This window comes from Bombyx mandarina, chromosome 16 (genome assembly GCF_030267445.1).
Source record: "Bombyx mandarina strain Sakado chromosome 16, ASM3026744v2".
Lineage (NCBI taxonomy): Eukaryota > Metazoa > Arthropoda > Insecta > Lepidoptera > Bombycidae > Bombyx > Bombyx mandarina.
In genome coordinates, this window is record NC_143222.1 from 8,519,982 (window position 1) to 8,542,156 (window position 22,175).

Genomic DNA, 22,175 nt, shown 5'->3' on the forward strand with positions numbered 1-22,175 from the left:
CCGTTGTACTATTAAAAGTGAGAACTTAGAACTCATGTCTCAAGATGGGAGGCGGCATTTACGTTGTAGATATATATGGGCTCCGATAACCACTTAACATCAGGAGGGCCGTGAGCTCGTCCATCCATCTAAGCAAAAAAAATATTATTTATCGTATTTTACAACACCCTTGGGAAGAGATAGGAGGGTGCTATGCTAGATCGACATCACATAATCTTTCTCATTCCTTCATCGAGGAAGGAGTTGGAAACCATGGAATCTACCAGGTCTAGAGCTATGGGGTGCTAATTCCTTCCGTACCAGGTTGCATCTCACCTTATTTTCTAACTAAAACTTCCTGATAATTCCTTGTATACTTTATCAATCTCAGAAAATCTTTCCATTTCCAAAGAAGCTTGACAGGTAATTGTTTTATTTTAAGCCGATTCAGATCTTTTTGGTTTTTTTTTTGTTGGTATTGGTTTAAAAAAAATAAACAGTCCGGATTACCGCTTTCATATGAAGGATTCAATTAATTATCTTAAGACTCGAAAGATTCCGTGCTGAAATATTTTATCGATTTTTGCTTACAGGTAAAAAAAGCATATACAGTTCACCGAGGAAGTCCGATAGTTCGCCCAGGCACTATGCAATGTCATCAGGCAGTCCTGGTGAGGAATGTTTTCTTTTTTTAATTCCCCATTATAGGAAACGACCAGATGTAATCTATGGCAAGTACATTTTTGAATACTGCAATATTTATATATATTTATGCTATAGTAAAAAGTATATTAAGTATAAATAAGTCACCAACGACAGGCTGCCCCTGGCATTGCTGAAGTCCATGGGCGACGGTAACCACTCACCACCAGGTGGGCCGTATGCTCGTCTGCCTACATCTATAAATATATATATATATATAAATGAATTGCTGTTGGTTAGTCTCGCTAAAACTTGAGAACGGCTGGACCGATTTGGCTAATTTTGATCTTGAATTATTTGTGGAAGTCCAAAGAAGGTTTAAAAGGTAGATAAATATGAAAATGATCGGATTGAAATAAAAATAACAATTTTGTTTTCCCTTTGATGTGTTTTAAGTTTATTGTATACAAAAGTTTAGGCCTTTTATTTATCGATTGATGCACTACGAAGTCTGTCGGGTCAGCTAGTGGGAAATAAAAAAAAAAAGAACGCATAGTTTTAGAACAGGATAAACCCAAAGAGTTAACTCGCAAACATGGCTATTCGGGATTAAGTATCTGACATAAAATCTAAATCTCAATTCGTTTTATCTGTTTGCATGAAATTTAATATAGATACAAATACCATAGGTACACACGGAGCTACCAGCATAGATGAAGAACAATCCCAAACCCGAAAGAAATATAAAGGTTAGTGAATTATAGTACGGTTTGAAAAAATATATTGACAGATGAAAGGTTGTTTGATTTAAGCGACATTTTTGCAACTTTACAGAAAATCCATTTAAGGTTTAAAATTCGGAAAAAAATCCATGACAAAAAAAAACTATTAAATGCGGTTAACGTAATTCAAGTTGAATTAAAAACATCGAATTGTTGATACTACTCGTAATCTATATATATAAAAATGAAACCCGTTTTCCGTTGTCACGACATAACATGAAAACGGCTTGACCGATTGGGCTAATTTTGGTCTTGAATTATTTGTTGAAGTCCAGAGAAGGTTTAAAAGGTTAGATAAATATAAAAATATTCGGAATTAAATAAAAATAACAATTTTGTTTTTCCTTTGATGTGTCCCCCGTCGGACGGATTCCTTTTGTTTGTTTGAAGTTTATCTTAAACAAAAGTTTAAGTCTTTTATTTATCGATTGAGGCACTACGAAGTCTGCCGGGTCAGCTAGTACCGAATAAAAGGCATCTTTAATTACAATGATAAATGTGGCGTATTAACCGAAATGTCGCTTAAACCAAATAGCCTTTACTACTAAATTTACGCTAATTTTACGGTATAATCTCGCGTTTTTTATTGGCATTATATATTTCTAATTATATTTCCATCGGACTTTTTGGCGGGAACGCGAGGAGTGAAGTTGTGTGATTTGTTTTATTTTGTCTATTTAGTGTTTCTTCAGGTTTAAATGTGTAATAACGGTGGTTTATTAACTGTTTAATATCTGTGAAAGTGCACAAATGTGGGAAAATTAAACAAAGCCGCTGGACGCAACTTCTCGGGATCCTCCAAAAAGTCCACTGAAAAAATCTTAGTAAATGACCACCATTTTACTAAGATTATATTTTATTCCATATCATCTCATTTCATTTAATTTCATCCCAGTTGACTAACGTCTCAAATTAAGCATTTTCATTTCATTTCACTCCATATTATCATTTTTCATAAAAATAAGAATATAAATTAAAATAAGACATGACTTAAAGGTCTTAGTTACCAGGTCATAAAATCACTTAAAAAAAAATATATATTTCCAACGTCGCGGATGCTTTACAGTTTTCGTGGTCACGAAGTACCTACTTAGATGTTATTCATTTGTATACATTTGAATATCAAGGCGCACCTATTGTTAAGGGGATACCAGAATTCATAGATATCACAATTTGAATACCGTGACCATTCTCACCATTACACTATTCACCACCCTTACTATATTTGTTTTTTTTTTATCGCTAACATGGGTGGACGAGCTCACAACCCACCTGGTGTTAAGTGGTTACTGAAGCCCATAGACATCTACAACGTTAATGCCGCCACCACCTTGAGATATGAGTTCTAAGGTATCAGTATAGTTACAACGTCTGCTCCACTTGTCAAACCGAAACGCATTACTGCTTCACGGCAGAAATAGGCGAGGTGGTGGTACCTACCCGTGCGGACTCACAAGACGTACTACCCCCGGGAATTAGACAAATTATAATTTTGCGGGTTTGATTTTTATTACACGATGTTATTCCTTCACCGTGGAAGTCAATCGAGAACATTTGTTAAGTACGTATTTCAGTAGAAAAATTGGTACCCGCCTGCGGGATTCGAACCGGGGTTCGCATTCGCTCGATACGAATCCACCGGAAGTCTTATCCTCTAGGCCACGACGACTTCAACTTTACTTACAGTTACTTTACTCCAGTAAGTAAACAAAAACTAATTTGGAATACCTATACTTATTACAAAAAGTTTTTTTATTGTCTAGCTGAGAACATTACAAATATATCTGACTCTCCACGGTCTCCGTCTAACTCACAGAACCCGCCGAAACATGAACGGTATGTAGAATAATTTCTCATCAGTATGAGTCATATTTATATGTGTTTCTCTAATGTTTAGTTCATATGACAGCTAACACCAGATATACGCCGATATGTATAATTTTTCTAGTTTTTTTTTGCTTAAACGCGTGAATAAACTCACTACTCACTTGGTGTTAAGAAGTTACCGAAGCTCATCTATAATGTAAATGCGCCACCCACGTTGAGATATAAGTTCTAAGGTCTCAGTATAGTTACAACGGGTGCCCCACCCTTCAAACCGGAATGCACAATTGCCTCACGGCAGGAGTAGTGTGTGTAATATAGCGGTGTTTTATAGATTAGATGGAGGAGCTCATAACCCACATGCTCTTAAGTGGTTACTTGAGCCCACGGTCATCAACCAAGTAAATACAGGCACCCACCTTGAGACATGAGTTCTAAATCTCAGTTCTATAGTACAACGATTGCCCCACCCTTCAAACCGGAACGCATTACTGCTTCACGGCAGAGATAAGCTGTAGGGTGGTTGGTACCTACTCGTGCGGGCTCACAAGACGTATGAAGTAGTAAGTATTCAATTAAAATTACTTCGCTTGTGGGACATGACATTTGCGTGAAACAAGATTTCTTTTACTAACTGCCTTGGGCGCGAAATAGTACCATATAGTATATACTTAACCTATACTTAGCCGATAATATATAGTACAGTACAGTGTGAACGCGTCCATAAGTGTATGGTTTTTCGATATTGTTGTGCTATGAGCTATATTATTATGCTATATGCTATTATATTATAGCGTAATCTGAAGGCGGCTTTAAGCCTTACGCCGTTTGTGTGTATTTCGCGCCTTATGATAGTATGAAAAGACGTCAGACCAGTGCTATATTAGGGTTCCAGTCGTGTACTACGGTACCAGAACCCACAAACAGCTACAGCAGGTGATCAAAGAGTTCAAACGCACGGTCTACTGCAAGGAGATACGTATGTCGATACTGGCCGGCAGAGACCGGACCTGTCTAATGCCATTCGATCGTAAAGTCTGGAAAACCAAGGACGATATGTGCGCTGAGTGCATCAAAGTGAGTAAACAGATGCTTTTGTTTAATTATCAGTACTAAGCTTTAATATAGATTAGATTTCAGATATGGTTCTTACTCAGTAACAATTGCAACGTAATTAACGCCACCGACTGCGACTCGTGTCAGATAAGCTAAGGTTATATTGTTTGCGTGTAAGAGTGCAGGGGAGTCGCTTAGTGTGGTAGGCCGCTAAAACTCCTTGGGCTCGCGGTCTACACCTAACATCAGCAGACCATCAAGTCCCACATACCGCGCGCGCCCCCTAAGCGCGGGGACCTCGCAAGAGGTTCGGCCCCTGGCCCGAAAAAAAGGCTATATTGTTTAAGTAGTGCCTTTTTTATCAACAAAGTTGGGCTGCAGATGACCGAAACACGAGAAAACACAATGGCATTGCTGCCGAACGCCTAGTGAAGTGCTTTCCTACCCTTATAACTGTTAAATTAAGGGGAGATAGAGATCTACAGGCGTCTACTAGTTAGTTATATCGAAATGCAGACAAGCGACTTGGCTGTACCCCTGGCATTGCTGACGTCCAGAAAAAGACATCATCAGCCTGTATCTCTATTGCTGAATGTAAACCTCTCCCATAGTCCGCCACAATGAACCGGCCTTTATAATTTTGAAATTGTCACGAAAACTTGCCCCCATTTTCTTCCAGACCAAATCAAGTATGATGAATACGTCATCACCGCAAACGTCAAGCTGCAAATTCTACGACAACCGAATGTCGTTGACGCACAGCAACTTGCCCCCGGCCTTCGACATCGAGGACTTGGTCGAAGCCGGAGCGAAACTGAAGGCCTGCCCTTACTTCGCTGCCAAGAGCATGGCCGCAAAAGCAAAAATCATCTTCTGTCCTTACAACTATCTGATCAACCCTTTCATTAGGGAGCGGGTAAGATTAATAAAAGTAGATTCAACTTTAGGGTAATAGATTGGGTCTTAGGGCCGACGGTAATATACGCGACTCAATTTGCTGGTCATCATCCAGTCCCGTTAGCTTACTCGTGATACGCCGGTAAGAGTGATGCCATCTATCGCCGAATAGCCGAATGAATACCGAAGGTACTAGTAAAATCGAGAAGCATAACGCCATCTATTGTCAGATAGCAGAAACACACATCAAAGCTACTCGACTTGCCCAGAATGTACTCGATAAATCTAGGGATTTCGTATCGACTATATAAGCGTTGCAGAGATCAGTGAAGCATAACCTACGATCACGTTCAGTGAAGCATAACCTCCGATCATATATATACACGTTTTAATGAAATAATACGTGATTTATTTCACAGATGAGGATCAATTTAGCAGACAACATAGTCGTTATAGACGAAGGTCATAACATCGAAGACATCTGCAGAGACGAGGCCACCTGCACGATCGAGAGGAGACGGATATCTGAAGCTGTTGATGTCAGTGTTATCAATAAAACAGTGTGCTTAGTGCGAGTTTCTTAACGTTCTCGATAGCGTAAAAGTTAACCCAACGTATATGCAGTTGGAACAGCGCCCCTAGCGGCAAACGTACGCAAACGATCCCATTCCATACAAATATGAGCTAACTTTTACGCTATCGAGAACGTTAAAAAACTCGCACTAAGCAAACTGATTGAATGTCAGTGTATTTCATTTATACTTAAGGTAAAATGTCTGATTGATGTAACTTTGATATGGTGCATTCGTGACGGGTATTTATGGAAAATGTGATGAGTTTAAATTGTTTATTGATTATTATGTTTAAAATAGTACAATTAACAGTATTTCATTGATATTTAATTCTATGTTATTTTTTCGATCGATAAGTACACGGTGATTATTTTATTTACTTAGAGGATTCTAGTCCATCGGATGATTCTCTGGGAGAGATCGCTATTGTACTTTTTATGCCTAATCTTTGGCATTTGTTTTGATTTTATATTGGTCTAAAATAAAACATACTCTACTGTAAATGATAATAATAATAAATTAACACGAAACAGCAATCAATATCAGCCGCATCTATTTCAAGAAACATGTTACATAACATAAACAATTAATCAAACATACACATTACACAGTGGCTCCTAGTAAAATTTATGTGACAAAAAACCATCAGATTTAAAACATTAATAGCCGCCAGACTAACACTAAAATATGAATAAAAAATAATGTAATATTCACGTCTATTCATCAGCATTGTTATATCAATCGCTGGAAACATTTCATAGATATGGAAATCTTTCATAGATTTGCATATTTGCCAGCACTTTCAAGTGATCTGCCTTTAATGTATCCAGAACAAATCAAGTCACCTAAATTCCTAAAACAATAGTATAAAGTAACAAAATGAAATAATTACAGCAACTGCAGTACGCCAAGAGGTACGTTAAGATGGGCCAGGATGAGGCTGCAAGAGGAGAAACAATAGATTTTTTCATCAAGACATTACAAATATGGGATAAGTGGTAAGACTTTATTTGTTAAACGATTTCCCTTCATTCTTCTAGCATAGCCTTCATGGCTAAAATACCTGGTGATCAGATAAAATTTTAAATGCATAAAATAGGTGAACGAGCTCACGGTCTACCAGGTGTTAAGTGGCTATCGAAACCGTCGCCTACTTTGAGACATGAGATTTAAGTCTCTTGTATAGTATACGCTTTGCTCAATTAAACCGAATGACAAAATCCGGCGAGAAACTCAGTGGGCTAAGTTGATGCCTGACTGCGGGTTTCGCACCACGGTACAGTCGCATCGCTCGATACGAATGCACCGGACGTCTTATCCTTTAGACCACGACGACTTCAGAAATCATTATTAATAATTGTACTATTTTAATTTTCAGTCTAATAGAACAATCGGATCGCGTATCGCGCGAGAACACCGACATGTGGAACATGAACGAGTTCATGGCTATGCTAAATGAAAATGGCATCGGACAAAACAATTATCATAGTGAGAACGTTTAATACTTTATTACTGAATAGATTATAATTAACCTTTTGATTGCCGTGTAGGTCACCGGTGATCTACGCGGCGCACTGAAGTAATTATGTCCATTTCTGTTACTAAGGCATCTGGATGGCCTTCTTTTGTATGTTAATGTATGTTTTAGTTTTTTTAGGTCTCCTAGAAATAGATCATTCTCAGTATCTTTGAATTTGTCGTTGCCAGTCTACTATATACCGATACCGGCACTATAGTATTGTTACGCCGGTACGAGTAACGCCATCTATCGCCGAATATCGAGGGATCTAGTAGCACCTAGAACTCTCCAGAAATGCAACGCCATCTATTATCAGATACCGGAAACACAATGGTCGAAATGTGTGGAATATTCTCGATAATTCTAGGGATGTGGTATCGGCTATAAAAGCGTTGCAGAGATGGCACGCAGTCAGTCAGTAATCCGTACTACTCGAAGCGAAACTGCGAACGGATCATCTGAAGTGAAGCGGAACAAGCGAATTGAGAATTTTAAAGTGTTTGTTAACTGTTCTAAGTATTGAATACAGTGTTAACTTGTAATTCGGTAGAATTTTATTAATCCCGAACCCTAGCGCTTGCGCGCTAAAGATAGTATAATATAGATATAGTATAGATACGCTAAATAAAGTAAGAAGATCGAAAAGAGAAATCGACATAATTACTTCAGTGCGCCGCGTAGGGCACCGGTGACCTACACGGCAGTTTAAGGGTTAACTGGTTTGGTGATGACATCAGAGGTCGAATAACTTTTTTTGTAGCCAAACTGTTGTTACTCAAAATTTGTTCTCAAAGGTCGATTAAAGGCTTCACTAGAGAATGGGAAGTGGCTTTCTATCAGTACTATCTAAATTGTTGTGAGCCGGAGCGAATGAGCATTAGTTTATTTGTTTAATACAATTTTTACTAGTGGTAGAACGTGTTGTGAGTCCGCACGGGTAGGTACCACCACGCCGCCTATTTCTGCCGTGAAGCAGTAATGTGTTTCAGTTTGAAGGGTGGGGCAGCCGTTGTAACTATACTTGAGACCTTAGAACTTATATCTGAAGGTGGGTGGCGCATTTACGTTGTAGATGTCTATGAGCTCCAGTAACCACTTAACTCCAGGTGGACTGTTAGCTCAACCACTCAACTAAGCAATTAAAAAAAAAACGCCGCAATGTACATCGTAAATTGTCATATACAATTTTATTATCTTTTTCAGATTTCAATTTTCATTTATCGAAACTGTTACGTATGCAAGATGATTTGTACGGTGTGGGACAACACACGGTCGCCTTGCTTGAAACAATGGACTCCGCTCTCGGTAAGTGAGGATACGTTTTAATTACTACTAGTGGTCCCCGCAGTAGTCGAAATGCGACTATAATTAATTGAAAATATAAGTTTGAACATTCTTATTAGTTCTATTGTCAAAGACTATTATTCTATAATCACAGATTTCGCCAAGGCTGCACCATAGATTATACACTTAATATTTGAGAGACTGCACTATAGACAAATAATATTAAAGACAAACGATATTAATATATTATCAATTTGACCACAGACTTTAAAGAATAACAAAAGTTTAACAATTGACAATTTACAAAGAGTATATTTATACGTATGTGTTATGTCAAATACACGATAGTGTGTGTAATGTTTTATTTATTGATTTTTATGTAATTTTAATGCATAATTTTAAAAAAATATTAGCATTGTGCACTTCTTCTCTATATTCTCTATAATTGTGGGAAATTTCATACTCCTCGGTCCGGGCAATTTTCGTAAAAAAGGATACAAAATTTTTGCTTCACCTATTAATATATAGATTTATTTAATTCATTTATTTCAGATACAATATTAATACATAACCTAATGCTAGTAACAGTGATTTCTTAGAAATAAGATGTTAGTAAGGACATAGCAACGTACATACATACAATTACAATAGTTGACCATTACGAGCACACGTGACAAAGTACATTGTCTGTCTCTGTCTGTACGAGTTCATTACAGTCGTAAAACCGTAACGTAAGTCTATGGAGACTTAACTAAAAATGTTCCGTTTTTTTGTCTTACCAAAAATATGAATATTCTTCTAAGTTGGTGTCGTGCAAATAAACAAACAAACGGATAGTTCGAATCGCTTTTGTATAAAGAAAAAAATGGCGCGCCTGCAACTTGCACGTGAAAGAAGTGAAACTTCTGCGGCGTGTGATATTGTGGTTTTTGTGCACGCAACTTGGTGCACGTGAAAGAAGTCAAACTTCTTCCAACTTATGTAGTATTGTGGTTTTCTTCATTTTTTATCTTTAAATCAAATTTCTCTTGTAATAGGGAATGCTATGTATAAGAGAAACGACCTAGCTCGCCTTCTCCTTCTCTCCACGGTGAGTGATTTGCGAGACGCTCTGTCTATTTTCTCACTCTCACTCTTCCTAAATTGTATCTTTTCTCTCTTAGCCGTACCGAATCTGTCGCAAGTTAAATTTTACTCTCAACGCACTTAAAGAAGTTTCACTTGAAAAAATCTTCAATACACCGACAGCTTTTTGGTTTCAGTTTTATCATATCATAGGTAGGCAAATGTTTATTTCATGACGTTTATTAATTTCACCTATTTGTCTATGGAATTGCTCTCAAGACTTCCGATTAATTTAAATTATTTTTCCACTCACCCAAGAATCGATGACAATACAATGATTTTATTAATTTTGACTAATACCGAGGTTAAATAGAATCTATATATTAATTAATACGTGAAGCAAAAACATTGTACCCTTTTTACGAAAATTGTGCGACGGAGGAGTATAAAATTTCTCACACTTAAAGATAATATAGAGAAGGAGTGCTGAATGCTATATATTTTTTTATTACTATAAAAAATATATGAAATCAATAAAAAAAAACATTATACACAGTACCTTGTATTTGACACAACACATACATATATTTTTTTTTATTGTGTAAAGTCTTGGTCAATTTGAGAATAGATTAATATCTTTTGTCATTAATATTATTTTTCTAATTTATCTATAGTGTTATTTTGGCGTAAAAATTTGTGATTTTAGAAGTATAATGTTGTGTTTGACAATAGAACCATAATAATTTACAAACTTATAATTTCAATTAATTACAGTCGAATTTCGACTACTGCGGGGCCACTAGTATTATTTTTAAGCGGTTATTTTTTAAATTAGTTTTCGTATTTATGTGCAGGGTACCTTTTCAAGGACGAATGTAAGCACGCCGAAGACTTCGTCCCGATGTTGCTGAAGGGCGACGACTCGCACGCGCTCTATCGGCGACGGTCGTATACCGGCGAGGTGCGTGTGGGAAATTCAACTTTAAACGAGTGCTTAATTATGTTTTATTTTCCTTGAAAACAGATTGCCGCCAAATTGTGTAGTTAAGGTGAATCTAGACAAGACGAAAATTTTTTTTTTTTTTTTTTTTTTTTTTTCTCTTATGTTTTAATGTCTCGTAGCAATCTGTTTTTCTTTAGTTAACAATGAGCTATTCCTCTGGCTGAATTTATTCTTAATAGATATATAAACAGAATCAGATGTCCAGTGACACCTTCATCTTTTATTGTTAGATTTAATTTCTGTTCTGTAAGGTAGGTATACTGTGCCTCCTTAATCTAGTAAACTGCACTGCTCCTGTGCCTCCTAGGTCCGACGCCAATTTATTGACGTGTGTCGATAACCTGGCTTGGTATTTTTTGCTGTAAGCTACTATTTCCTCTTTTACTGTGGGAATATTTAGGTCCATTTGTATGATCTTGTTGCTTATGTAATGCGGTATTCTTAGCATTGTTCTGAAAGTTTTATTTTGAAACCTTTCCAGGATCTCGACGTTGCTATTGCTGGCAGTTCCCCAAAGCTGTATGCCATATGTCCATATTGGCTTTAAGATGGCTTTGTAAATTAAAATTTTATTTGTTGGCGAAAGCTGGGATTTCCCTCCAGTCAACCAGTACATATTTCTTAGCCTTATGTCTAATTGTTTTCGCTTAGACCAGATGTGCTTTTGCCATGTCAGTCTTCGATCCAGATGTATGCCAAGATATTTTGCATCTTCCGCTTGCGGTATGTTTTCGTTATGTAAGCTTACAGGAGGACAGGTTTGTTTCCTGAGGCTGAATGTAACGTGGGATGATTTGCTTTGGTTTACTTTAACGCGCCACATATTAAACCATTTCTGAAGGTCATCTAGATGTGATTGTAAGTTTTCAGAAGCTGTTGTAGGGTCGTCATGAACAGACATTATAGCTGTATCATCTGCGTATGTTGCAATGATAGTGTTTCTGTTGGTTGGTAAGTCTGCTGTATAGATGAGGTACAGGACAGGGCCGAGTATGCTGCCTTGTGGCACACCAGAAGTAATCTCATGCATCTGTGATGATTCTCGGTTATGTTTAATCTCAAAGCATCGTCTATTAAGATATGACTTAATAATAGCGTAATAGCTGTGTGGCAACATTTTTTTCAATTTGAATAACAGTCCATCGTGCCACACCTTGTCAAATGCCTGCCCGATATCGAGAAAGGCAGCTGAGCAGTACTGTTTATTTTCAAGTGTTCCACTTATGACATCCACAAGGCGATGAATCTGTTCAATTGTTCCGTGCTTTTCACGAAAGCCAAATTGATGTGCGGGAAGGACACTCGGCAGATGTTTCTTCATCCTGTTAAGAATGACCCTTTCGAAAATTTTACCAATGACTGGAAGGAGGCTTATTGGCCTATAAGAACCTGCATCGTGAGGTGGTTTTCCAGGCTTTGGCACCATCACCACTTGGGCTATTTTCCATTGACTAGGAAAGCACTCCAGTCTAATGCATGCATTAAAGATGATAGTCATGAATGTTATGCCTTTTTTGGGAAGATGTTTAAGCATAGTTGCATCGACTTCATCATAACCTGGCGATTTTCCTTCTTTCAGGTTCTTAATTTCATTAGTTACTTCCGTCGGACTTGTGTACATTAGCGGTAGGCACATCTGCAGTGGAGAATTCAGATAGTTCAAAACTTCATCGTCGTGCGTTAAGTTTAATCCCGGGAAAGGCTTAAATACTAATTTGAGGTGCTCTGCGAAAGTTGAGGCCTTCTCAAAATCAGATCTGGCCCAGCTTCCAGTAGGTGTTCTAATAGGTGGTACATGCATTTTCGGTCTTTTCATTTTCCTAGTAGCCTTCCATAGAGAATAGTTGGTGTCTGGACTTGGCTTTAAATTTCTTAAGAACGATTGTAGCTCGTCTTCTTTCATTGCTTTAGTTAGGTATTTTAATTCCTCAGAAGCTTTATTAAAAGCTCTCTTATCAGCAGGATAGCCAGTGTTATGCCATATTTTGCGCAGATTCCGCCTCCTAGATACCATATCCTTGATATGTTTGGGATAATGGTGCAAAACCACAGATGGGAATTTTCTTAGCGGCGTAGATCTGCCTAGTGCCTCGTGAATAAGTTGATTTAGATTTTCTACAGCATTCTCAACATCTCCAGTGGATTTCAAAGGGATGTTTAAATTCAGATTATTGTTGATGTACTCTTGGTAGGTTTCCCAATTGGTATTCTTGTTATATGGTTTAGGTGGATAATCATTTAACAAGATAGTAGAGTTTATGTTAAGAATCACTGGAGTGTGATCGGAGGATAGATCAGTACAAGATTTGACGCTCAGCTGCGTTTGGGGCACGTTCTTGGTGATAAAGAAGTCAAGTAAATCCGGCGTTTTCTTTCGATCAGTCGGCCAGTAGGTTGGCTCACCTTGAGATAAGCAATATAAAGAAAGTTCTATAGTCGTCTGGAATAGCTGCCTGCCTCGTGGTAGAGTCAACCTTGAGCCCCAGTAGGTGTGTTTAGCGTTCCAATCGCCGCCACAGACAAATCTACTCCCCAGACTTAAGAAGTAATCCTTGAAGTCATCAGCATTAATATTGTGTCTTGGAGGACAGTATATAGCAGATAGAGTTGTTTCAGTATTTTTGCCTTGTATTCTGATAGATGTAGCCTGTATTTTTTCAGTACTGTATTCTTCTAGCGGGTGGTGTTTAATGATTTTTTTAATTATAACTGCTGTCCCACCGTGGGAGTTGCCAGAGGGGTGATTTGTAGAATGAACAACATAATCTTTTATTCTAATGTGAGTTCTATGAGTAAATCTCGTTTCAGAAATAAGTGCTACATCTATTTTTTCTGTCCTTAGGAAGATTTCTAATTCTAGGCATCTGTCTGACAACCCATTGGCATTCCAAGTAACTACACGTAAATTATTGATCATTTGGGCACTAGGCGGGATATTAATTGAATCATCCGATTCATCATGCTGTCTATCATGTTAGTCATGATGGTTTGAAATTTGTTAAACATGCTGTCTATGAGCTTATTCAATTCGCTGCTGTCAATCAAGTGGGATTCAGTCTGTTGTTTATTATTATTGGAGCTCACTGCATCTGCATAAGTTTTAAATATGTTTTTGGTATATTCTGCTTTCCTGGGATTTTTCTTATTTGGTTGCGAGGCTGGGGTATCTTTGATTACATTTTTGGGATTAATTTTTAAAATTTGTTGTTTATATTGTTTGTATTTGATACAGCCTTTGTAACTTGCAGGATGTTTCTCTTGGCAGTTAACGCATGTTGCTTCAGTATCTGGTGTCTTTTTACAGCTTACAGTGGGATGATCTTCTCCACACTTAACACATCTATGTGGTCTATAACATTGATTTTTGCTATGACCAAACCTCTGACATCTCTTACACTGTAGAATCTCTGTTGTTTTGTAAGGAGCTTCAAAAGATACTTTCATATTGTTTAATCTGTTTACCTTAAATACCTCTTTGTTATTATATTTAGGTTCAAGGTCAATATAGAACAACGGCAAGTCTTGTTTAGTAGTTTTATGTCGTACATTAACAATATTTCTGACTTCATGGCCTAGATCTCTTAATTCAGATTTGATAGCTTCCGTGTCCTCAGTTGAGTGAAGCCCACGGAGAACGACTCTGTAAGCCCTTTCGCTTTTGAGCTTATATGTATAATGACTGATGTTGTTTGTAATAAAATTGTCTCTGATCTTCTTGTACATTTCTATATCTCTTGGTAAGATTTTTACTACATGTCCTGACCTCAAAGTGGTCATAGTATATGTCATTGGGTCATCATTCGTAATTTTGTTCAGTATGTCCTTGAGGGTTTTTATGTATGCCACACCCGTAACAAATATAGGTTCGGGCTTAGGTATTTTTGGTTTAGGATCGCTTCCGTCTTCATCGAGTATCTCTAATGTTTCAAATTGATTATGGGTAGGTATCGGGTATGTGGTTTTCTGTAACTTATTACTGTTTCCTTTTAAATCTGAGTGCGATTCAGTTCTCTTCCTTTTTATTAGAGGAACCTGGTCACTCTGCCATGTACTATGTTCAAGGTCTTTAGTTGTGGTTAGGAATAGCGTAGGTTCTTGTTCTTTATTTATGGCACTTAATGAGTTACTTCGTGTTCTTTCAAACATGCTGCGGTGAAAAGTTTGTTGTACCATATTAGGTAATTTTGTTTTATTCATAGGGTTGATTCCATATCCATCAGATCGCAAAGTTGTGCCCCCCCCAGAATACGAGGGGCTGCCTGAGTTAGACTCAGGGAGGGATTCTCCGGTATTACCGGTACCCTCCTGGGGTAGTTTGTTTTTCAAATTTGCATTCATTTGGCTTCCTTTTTCTTCCTACTACTCTAGACGTTTTAGAGATTATTTAGATCCCCAGGCTTGCTATAGCCTCTTCCAACCAATTGCTTGGCAGGTTGTATGGTTATACCGCCATTGCTCGGTCGCCATTGCCTCGTTTGTTATCTAGCAGGGAGTACCACGGAAACCGATTGGTTTCCGCCGCCATCCGGCGCGCGCAGGTGAGGTTGACTGTAGGGTCGGTGGAGGTGTTGTTACCGTTCTCCCCTAACTCCCCTTTACAAGACGAAAATAAAAAAGATTTTGTTTTAAATTATTATTGAAGTGAAACTTCTAATGCGACTTCTAACGAAGTTGCGTTAAACGTTTAACGTTACCATACTAGAAAAAGAGAGAGCGAGAGTGAATGCGTGGCACTCGAACGTATGCGCGTAGTATACCTGATACAGGCCAGCGCGAGCGTTAGCAACGAGTAGCGTTCAATATTTTAATGAAGTATTTAAATAAATATTATTTATTTATTGTTCTTTCTATAATTTAAAATATATGTAATAGAAGTGTTGAAGATGTCGCATCTCTTATACACAGCATTCCCTATTACAAGAGCAATCTGATTTAAGGTTAAAAAATGAAGAAAACGACAATACTACACATTGAAAAAGAAGTTTCACTTCATTCACGTGCACCAAGTTGCAAAAAAAAACGGTGCCCGTTCACCGTTTTTTTTTTCTACGGCGCGAAATGTAATACAACTAATATCATATGTCACAGGGGCCCACCAAGCAATGCACCGACTCGATAGAAGACCTCTTCATAATAATTTGCTTAAATTTATATTCCCAGTTCAAAGGTGCGAACATATCGATACGTCTTCTATGCATGAGTCCGGCGGTGCTGTTCGAGGGTCTGACGAAGGCTAGATCTATAATACTGGCCTCCGGTACACTGTCGCCCGTGGGCAGCATGAAGCACGAGCTCGGCGCCGAGTTCAACGTGTCGTGTTTGAACCACGTCATCTCTAGAGAACGGGCGAGTTGTATATATTGTATTAAAATTACATTCCGGCACAGTGATGTTACGGAGATAGTCTGGTGGTAGGACCTCTTGTGAGTCCGCACGGGTAGGTACGACCACCCGGCCTATTTCTACCATGAAGCAGTAATGCGTTTCGGTTTGAAGGATGAGGCGACCGTTGTAACTACACTGAGAACTTAGAACTCATATTTCAAAGTGGGTGACGGCATTTATGTTGTAGATGTCCATGGGCTCCGGCAACTACTTGACACCAAGTGGGCTGTGAGCTCGTCTATCCATCTAAGTAATTAAAAAAATAATTTTAAAAAGTCAATTTTATTTGCAAAATATCATATAAGTGTTGTATAATAGCCGGCAAACTTCTTGAGCATTTGTTGACGTAGTGGGGGTAAGTTTGCGCATGGTACACTCACGTGCAAAAACATTATTTACTCTGCGTCATAATGCAATTAAATTATTAAAATCAACATATGTATTTTTTTATATATTTATTAGAACATCAACAAAAAATGTAGGTTAATAATTGTAATAATTTAATCTTGCGGTAAAATAGATATTCCTTCTATTAAGTCAAAACTAGAGCTGTTGCCAGGTCTTGGTTCAGTTGAAGCGAAGCTGGTATTTGTATTTTTTTTTTCGTTATCATAATCTTGACCATCATCATCATCACTGTTTTCATCACCCGAGTCGCTATCATCGTGATTAGTCGACATAGGGCTCATCGGCGTAGTTTACAACTCGGTCGATTCGGTCTTCTTTTTTGTCTATAATTAATTATTTTTTGAAGATATTCGATTCGTAGTAATCGAATGTTACTTTTTTCAATTACCAGCTTCCCATTATTTTCTGTTCTTTTTTTCCATCTAAAGCCTAGCTCTTTCATAATACGTCGTAAGCTTCATTCCGAGCCATTAAAATTTATATCTTCTTTAAAATTTTCGAAGCCTTTCTACGGTACGGAGTTTCGCTGCTTGTTATGTAGTTATTATGATTACATCTTTTTATTACAGATTGAACGAAACTATCCATTCCGGTAACTTTCTTCTTCCCTGATCTTTTCTTACCCGGAGTCCGAAACACGGTGAGCAAGCCAGAGCCTTTAGCTTCCTTAATAATGCACCTAACAGTCCTCACTGATGGTTTTGTTACTTCCGAAGTCTGTTTTAATTTTTCCATATCATTCTTCCCCTGTTTTATAATGAAGCAATATACGTCGTACACCATTTTTCTACCCTTTCTTTTGAATACTACACCGGTTTGTCGCGGCATAGTGTATGTTTTATAAAAAATCAACAAACACTCAACAAATAGCAATGGCAAAAAAGTCCACAAGTAATTATAACAAATAACTTAACGATTAATAACGATAGACTTTAATAATATAATAACTTTCCGCTGTACGCAAGCGTACTTTTGGGAGCAAGTGGAGTGAGGGCGCGGTGCGGGACGCAAGGTTCGACTGATCTACCAATAAAGCGCTCGATACGATTTCCCCTGCCGTCGCGCCTCACCCTCACCACCAAAGGGATCTAAAATTCGGTTCTGCGCAGTCAAGGTCATTTGCTCAAGATGTTTGCCGGTTACTATACAACCAAAGCTTTTTATAAAAATAATAAAATTTTATGAGTTACTAGTCACAAACTTGATTTGATGTCGAAATTTTGATTTTGATCTTTGGATTTCCTGAAAATGTCATCAAAATCGAACCAATTTTTTAAAGGCGAGTCTCTCTCAGCCATATACGAATCCTTCAACAGATTCTGAGTGTACCGGATACCGAGTAATGATCGTGAGCATTCATGAGCGCACCATTCGACGTATATTTCATTCTAGGTATGGATAGGGACGCTAAGAAACTGCGAGAGCTCGGAACAATTGAAATGTACGAAGGATAATATGGAGAAGAAACAAGTACAGGATTCCATAGGGAAGGCTATATTGAGGGTGTGTGACGTCACGCCCCATGGAGTGCTGTGCTTTCATTCCTCGTACACGTCCATGAGGTTGCTACATCAAAGGTACCACTTACCACAAACATACTGTATTATAAAAACTTTTAAACTGAAGATTGAAACATCACGACGTCATTTTTAGTTGATAAAGCCTTGTTGCTACACTTCCCCCCACTAACAAGGTGATACAATTACAATAATAAATATTCTGCCGAGAGACAATCATAGTCTGTGATTTTGAGTCAGCCGTTATGCAATGAAGACTTCCACCGCATGTTTAAACATGAGTGGCAATTACGGTCAGTCTCGTCTGTCAAACTAGAGCTAAAATAAAAAAGGATAATAACCGACAAAATAATTTTAACAAACTTAAACACTTGTGCCCACAAATTTCGACATAAAATTAATAATTTTCAAGACAATTCCGAAAGTATTTGAAGAGAAAAAAGCGTATTAAAGTAGATCAATAGAAAACAACGTTATTTATCTCCTTAATTTGGATATACTTTTTTAGTGATGGCAATATTTTTTTTACAGGTGGCAACAAACTGGCTTGTGGGACAAATTGAATAGCCTAAAATATATATTTAAGGAGAGCGACAATACGACTGATCATGACGAAATTATGAAGGTGAGAACGTAATGTATGATCCTTTTTTTATTGCTTAAAAAAATCCTACTGTGCAATATTTAGTTCAATATAGGTACTAAAACTTTTACGGTTTGATTTCGCGTTACTTGAACAAGCTTTTCCTCCTGCACCGTACAGAGATAAGTCAAATAATTACTGTTCAAGTAATTACTGGCGGTAGGACCTCTTGTGGGTCCTCACGGGTAGGTACAACCCCTTGCCTATTTCTGCCGTGAAGCAGTAATGCGTTTCGGTTTGAAGGATGAGGCAGCCGTTGTAACTATACTGAGACCTTAGAACTCATGTTTCAAGGTGGGTGGCGCATTTACGTTGTAGATGTCTATGGGCTCCAGTAACCACTCAACAACCAGGTGGGCTGTGAGCTCGTCCACCCATCTAAGCAATAAAAAAGGTAGAAAAAAAAGCGAATAATAAATACAGCCGTTAAGTAAATATCAGTGTAGTCAATTCGTATCCTTGTTTCCTTTCGAAGGAGTACTACAGCGCTGCGGAGGTGGATCGAGGAGCGATCTTGTTCGCCGTGTACAGAGGGAAGGTCTCCGAGGGCATGGACTTCAGGGACCGGCAAGCCAGGGCCGTTGTGACGGTGAGTCTTGAGACGTGAGGTCGAAGACTCGCGTGACTAGTTTACTCACTCAAAATACTTACCCATGCGGGCTTACAACACGCTCTTCTACCAACATTGATGCGCCGAGGGTCGTGGGGTCGATTCCCACGTCAGGCAAACATTCGTGTGATGTACAGATTTGTTTGTTCTTTATCTGGGTCTGGGAATTATCTGGTTTATCTTAATATATATAAATCACGTGTCACGTTGTTTGTCCGCGATGGACTCCTAAACTACTTAACAAATTTTAAATTAAATTTGCACACCGTGTGCAGTTTGATCCAACTTGAATGATAGGATGGTTTTTATTTCGATTAATGGTCGCAATATTTATTAATCAACAATAAAATGATTTCTTATATTGATTTTTGTTATTAATTGTAAGTTTCAGAAGTCTAAAACAGATGGCACCTTAAATCAGTTTTTACAGACAATTGTAATACTGTCTGACATTAATAACTCATAGATGGCGCTGTTTTAAAAATACCAACGTTTCACATAAGCTACAATTTATTGGCATAAACACCACGTGTTGCTGAGGCTAAAGTATAAGTGAAATTTATTTCGTAGTAAACGCAATACAGTGAAATCCAATTGTTCTTACTTTGTCAATTTTTGGTATTAGCATAGCCGGCCGTGTGTTATTTAGAAACAAAAACCTTAGCCACAGCAACGTGTGGCCGGGCCTGCTAGTTTTCTATATATGTATGTATTTAATAACGTATGTCAGTCTCTGTACATAGGAAATCCTAATTTGGGGCCGGATAACCATGCGTGATATGTACATACCTACTTATTTATTATTATTTATTTGGTAAACTATTTTCAAGCTACACGTACTTTATAAAATTTGCATGTTTAATTTTTATTTTCACGATGCTATTCCTTCGCCGTGGAAGTCGCTCGTGAACATCCGTTAAGTATGTACTGCACTAGAACTCGATGAGCGACGGTGACCACTTACCATCAGGCCGTATGCTCGTCTGCCTAAAAAGGCAATAAAAAAAATAAAAAAAAATAAAAGTTAATACCCACCTGCGGGTATCGAACCCCGGGACAGTCGCATTGGTCGATACAAATGCACTGGACGTCTTATCCTTTAGACCACAACGACGTTAAATCCGAAGTGCCTGCCACAAAATCGAATATAAAATAGTGTTTTTTGTAGAATATCTTAATAATATTTAATTATCAGATTTTAAATAATAATTTTTTTTTATATAATTCCTAGACTTAATAGTTTTTTCTCGAAATGTTTCTCGTTGAACCCCTTGATAATTAATTTATATATTTACCTGTCTTTTTTTCCCAATCAGATCGGCGTGCCCTTCCCAACGATCGGAGACAGGATGGTCACGGAGAAAATGAAATACAACGACAAGCATTCGAATGGGAAGAAGTTAATGCGCGGCTGGGACTGGTACAACGTGCAAGCCTTCAGGTGAACAACGCGCCCTACTTACGGGTCGCTGACCTAGTCCCGGAGATATCCTCACCCACCCCGAGACACAGACTATACCAGTGGTCGGCAACTGTTTCAGACTATCCCAGTGGTCGGCGACTTTTTCACAGACTATCCCAGTTGTCAGCATCTTTTTCACTGACCATCCCAGTGGTTAAAAGCGCCAAATATAGATAACAAACCACTAAATGTTATTCAAAGAGTCATTTTTTATAGCCTTGTTTCTCAAAATGTTTCCTCGTCTCTTACAAGGCAAGACAATAAGTAATATTCCGTGCCTGAACTAAACATTTCGCGAAGGAACCGTAGGAGTAAAAGAGCCGCGGGTCGTTGACCACTGGACTATCCTACCCTTAGTTTCAACGCACGAATGCTTCATGACACTGATAGTAGGAATATTGGTACCGACCCGTGCCAGCTGAGAATACGCGATACCAAAAAATCAGGGGAGCGGACGGGGTAGATAGAATATGGAACGAAAATGATAATTCGATCCTACAATTGGACCCATTTATGCAAACAAGAACCAACCCACAGCTGATTAGTTTCGAGAAAACGAGACTTATGTAAACAAAGTGTGCAAAATGCATAGATAGTATATCAGATTTATATAGTTTATGTAGTCAGTATAAAGTAAATCTTTAAAAACCCGGTTGGTTCTTTCTTGCAAAAACATATTTTGTCGCTTAGTTCCTTCTTGCAAAATGGACCTAAGATTGATCTGTGCACTTAACTCAATTTCACTCAAATTGTGGGTTGGTTCTTGTTTGCATAAATGGGTCCAATTTCAAGAGATATAGTATTCGTAGTAAATAGAAGTGGCCAAGCCGTTAATCTTTGATGAAAAGACTCAACTGATACAAGGTTAGCGCGTTGCGATTGTGCTGACGCGCTGGCCGGGGTTATCCCAGACATTATGTTTATGAAACAGAAAATATTATATTAAAGTATGGATGTTAATCGTTATTTTAATACACGGCAACATTTCTTTTTTGTATAGTTCGTATTTTCTGACGTTTATTAAGTAAAGTCGTTTAGTAGACGGACTCAGTGACTTAGTTAGTCATTACAGCCCTTGACTGTTGAATTTGTTCCGACTCTTGAGCGTTTGATACCTGAAGTCGTCGTTTGAAGTCGTCGTGGCCTAACGGATAAGACGTCCGGTGCATTCGTGTTGAGCGATGCAACGGTGTTCGAATCTCAGGCGGGTACCAATTTTTGTAATGAAATACGTACTCAACAAATGTTCACGATTGATTTCCACGGTGAAGGAATAACATCGTGTAATAAAAATGAAACCCGCAAAATTATAATTTGTGTAATTACTGGTGGTAGGACCTCTTGTGAGTCCGCACGGGTAGGTACCACCACCCTGCCTATTTCTGCCGTGAAGCAGTAATGCGTTTCGGTTTGAAGGGTGGGGCAGCCGTTGTAACTATAATTGAGACCTTAGAACTTATATCTCAAGGTGGGTGGCGCATTTACGTTGTAGATGTCTATGGGCTCCAGTAACCACTTAACACCAGG

General features: G+C 38.2%; 1 protein-coding gene across 1 annotated transcript in view; it reads left to right on the forward strand.

Annotated features, from left to right (window-relative positions):
• The window catches only part of LOC114250389 (Fanconi anemia group J protein homolog), a 94,782-nt gene that overhangs the window by 64,720 nt on the left and 7,887 nt on the right, over positions 1-22,175 (forward strand). The window contains 15 exon segments of the mRNA XM_089733880.1: positions 573-650; positions 1,311-1,370; positions 3,167-3,239; positions 4,115-4,304; positions 4,963-5,199; positions 5,600-5,719; positions 6,647-6,750; positions 7,131-7,240; positions 8,475-8,576; positions 10,475-10,581; positions 15,784-15,969; positions 17,809-17,993; positions 18,465-18,558; positions 19,052-19,165; positions 20,503-20,627. Coding sequence (XP_089590006.1) covers positions 573-650; positions 1,311-1,370; positions 3,167-3,239; positions 4,115-4,304; positions 4,963-5,199; positions 5,600-5,719; positions 6,647-6,750; positions 7,131-7,240; positions 8,475-8,576; positions 10,475-10,581; positions 15,784-15,969; positions 17,809-17,993; positions 18,465-18,558; positions 19,052-19,165; positions 20,503-20,627 — 1,885 coding nt within the window.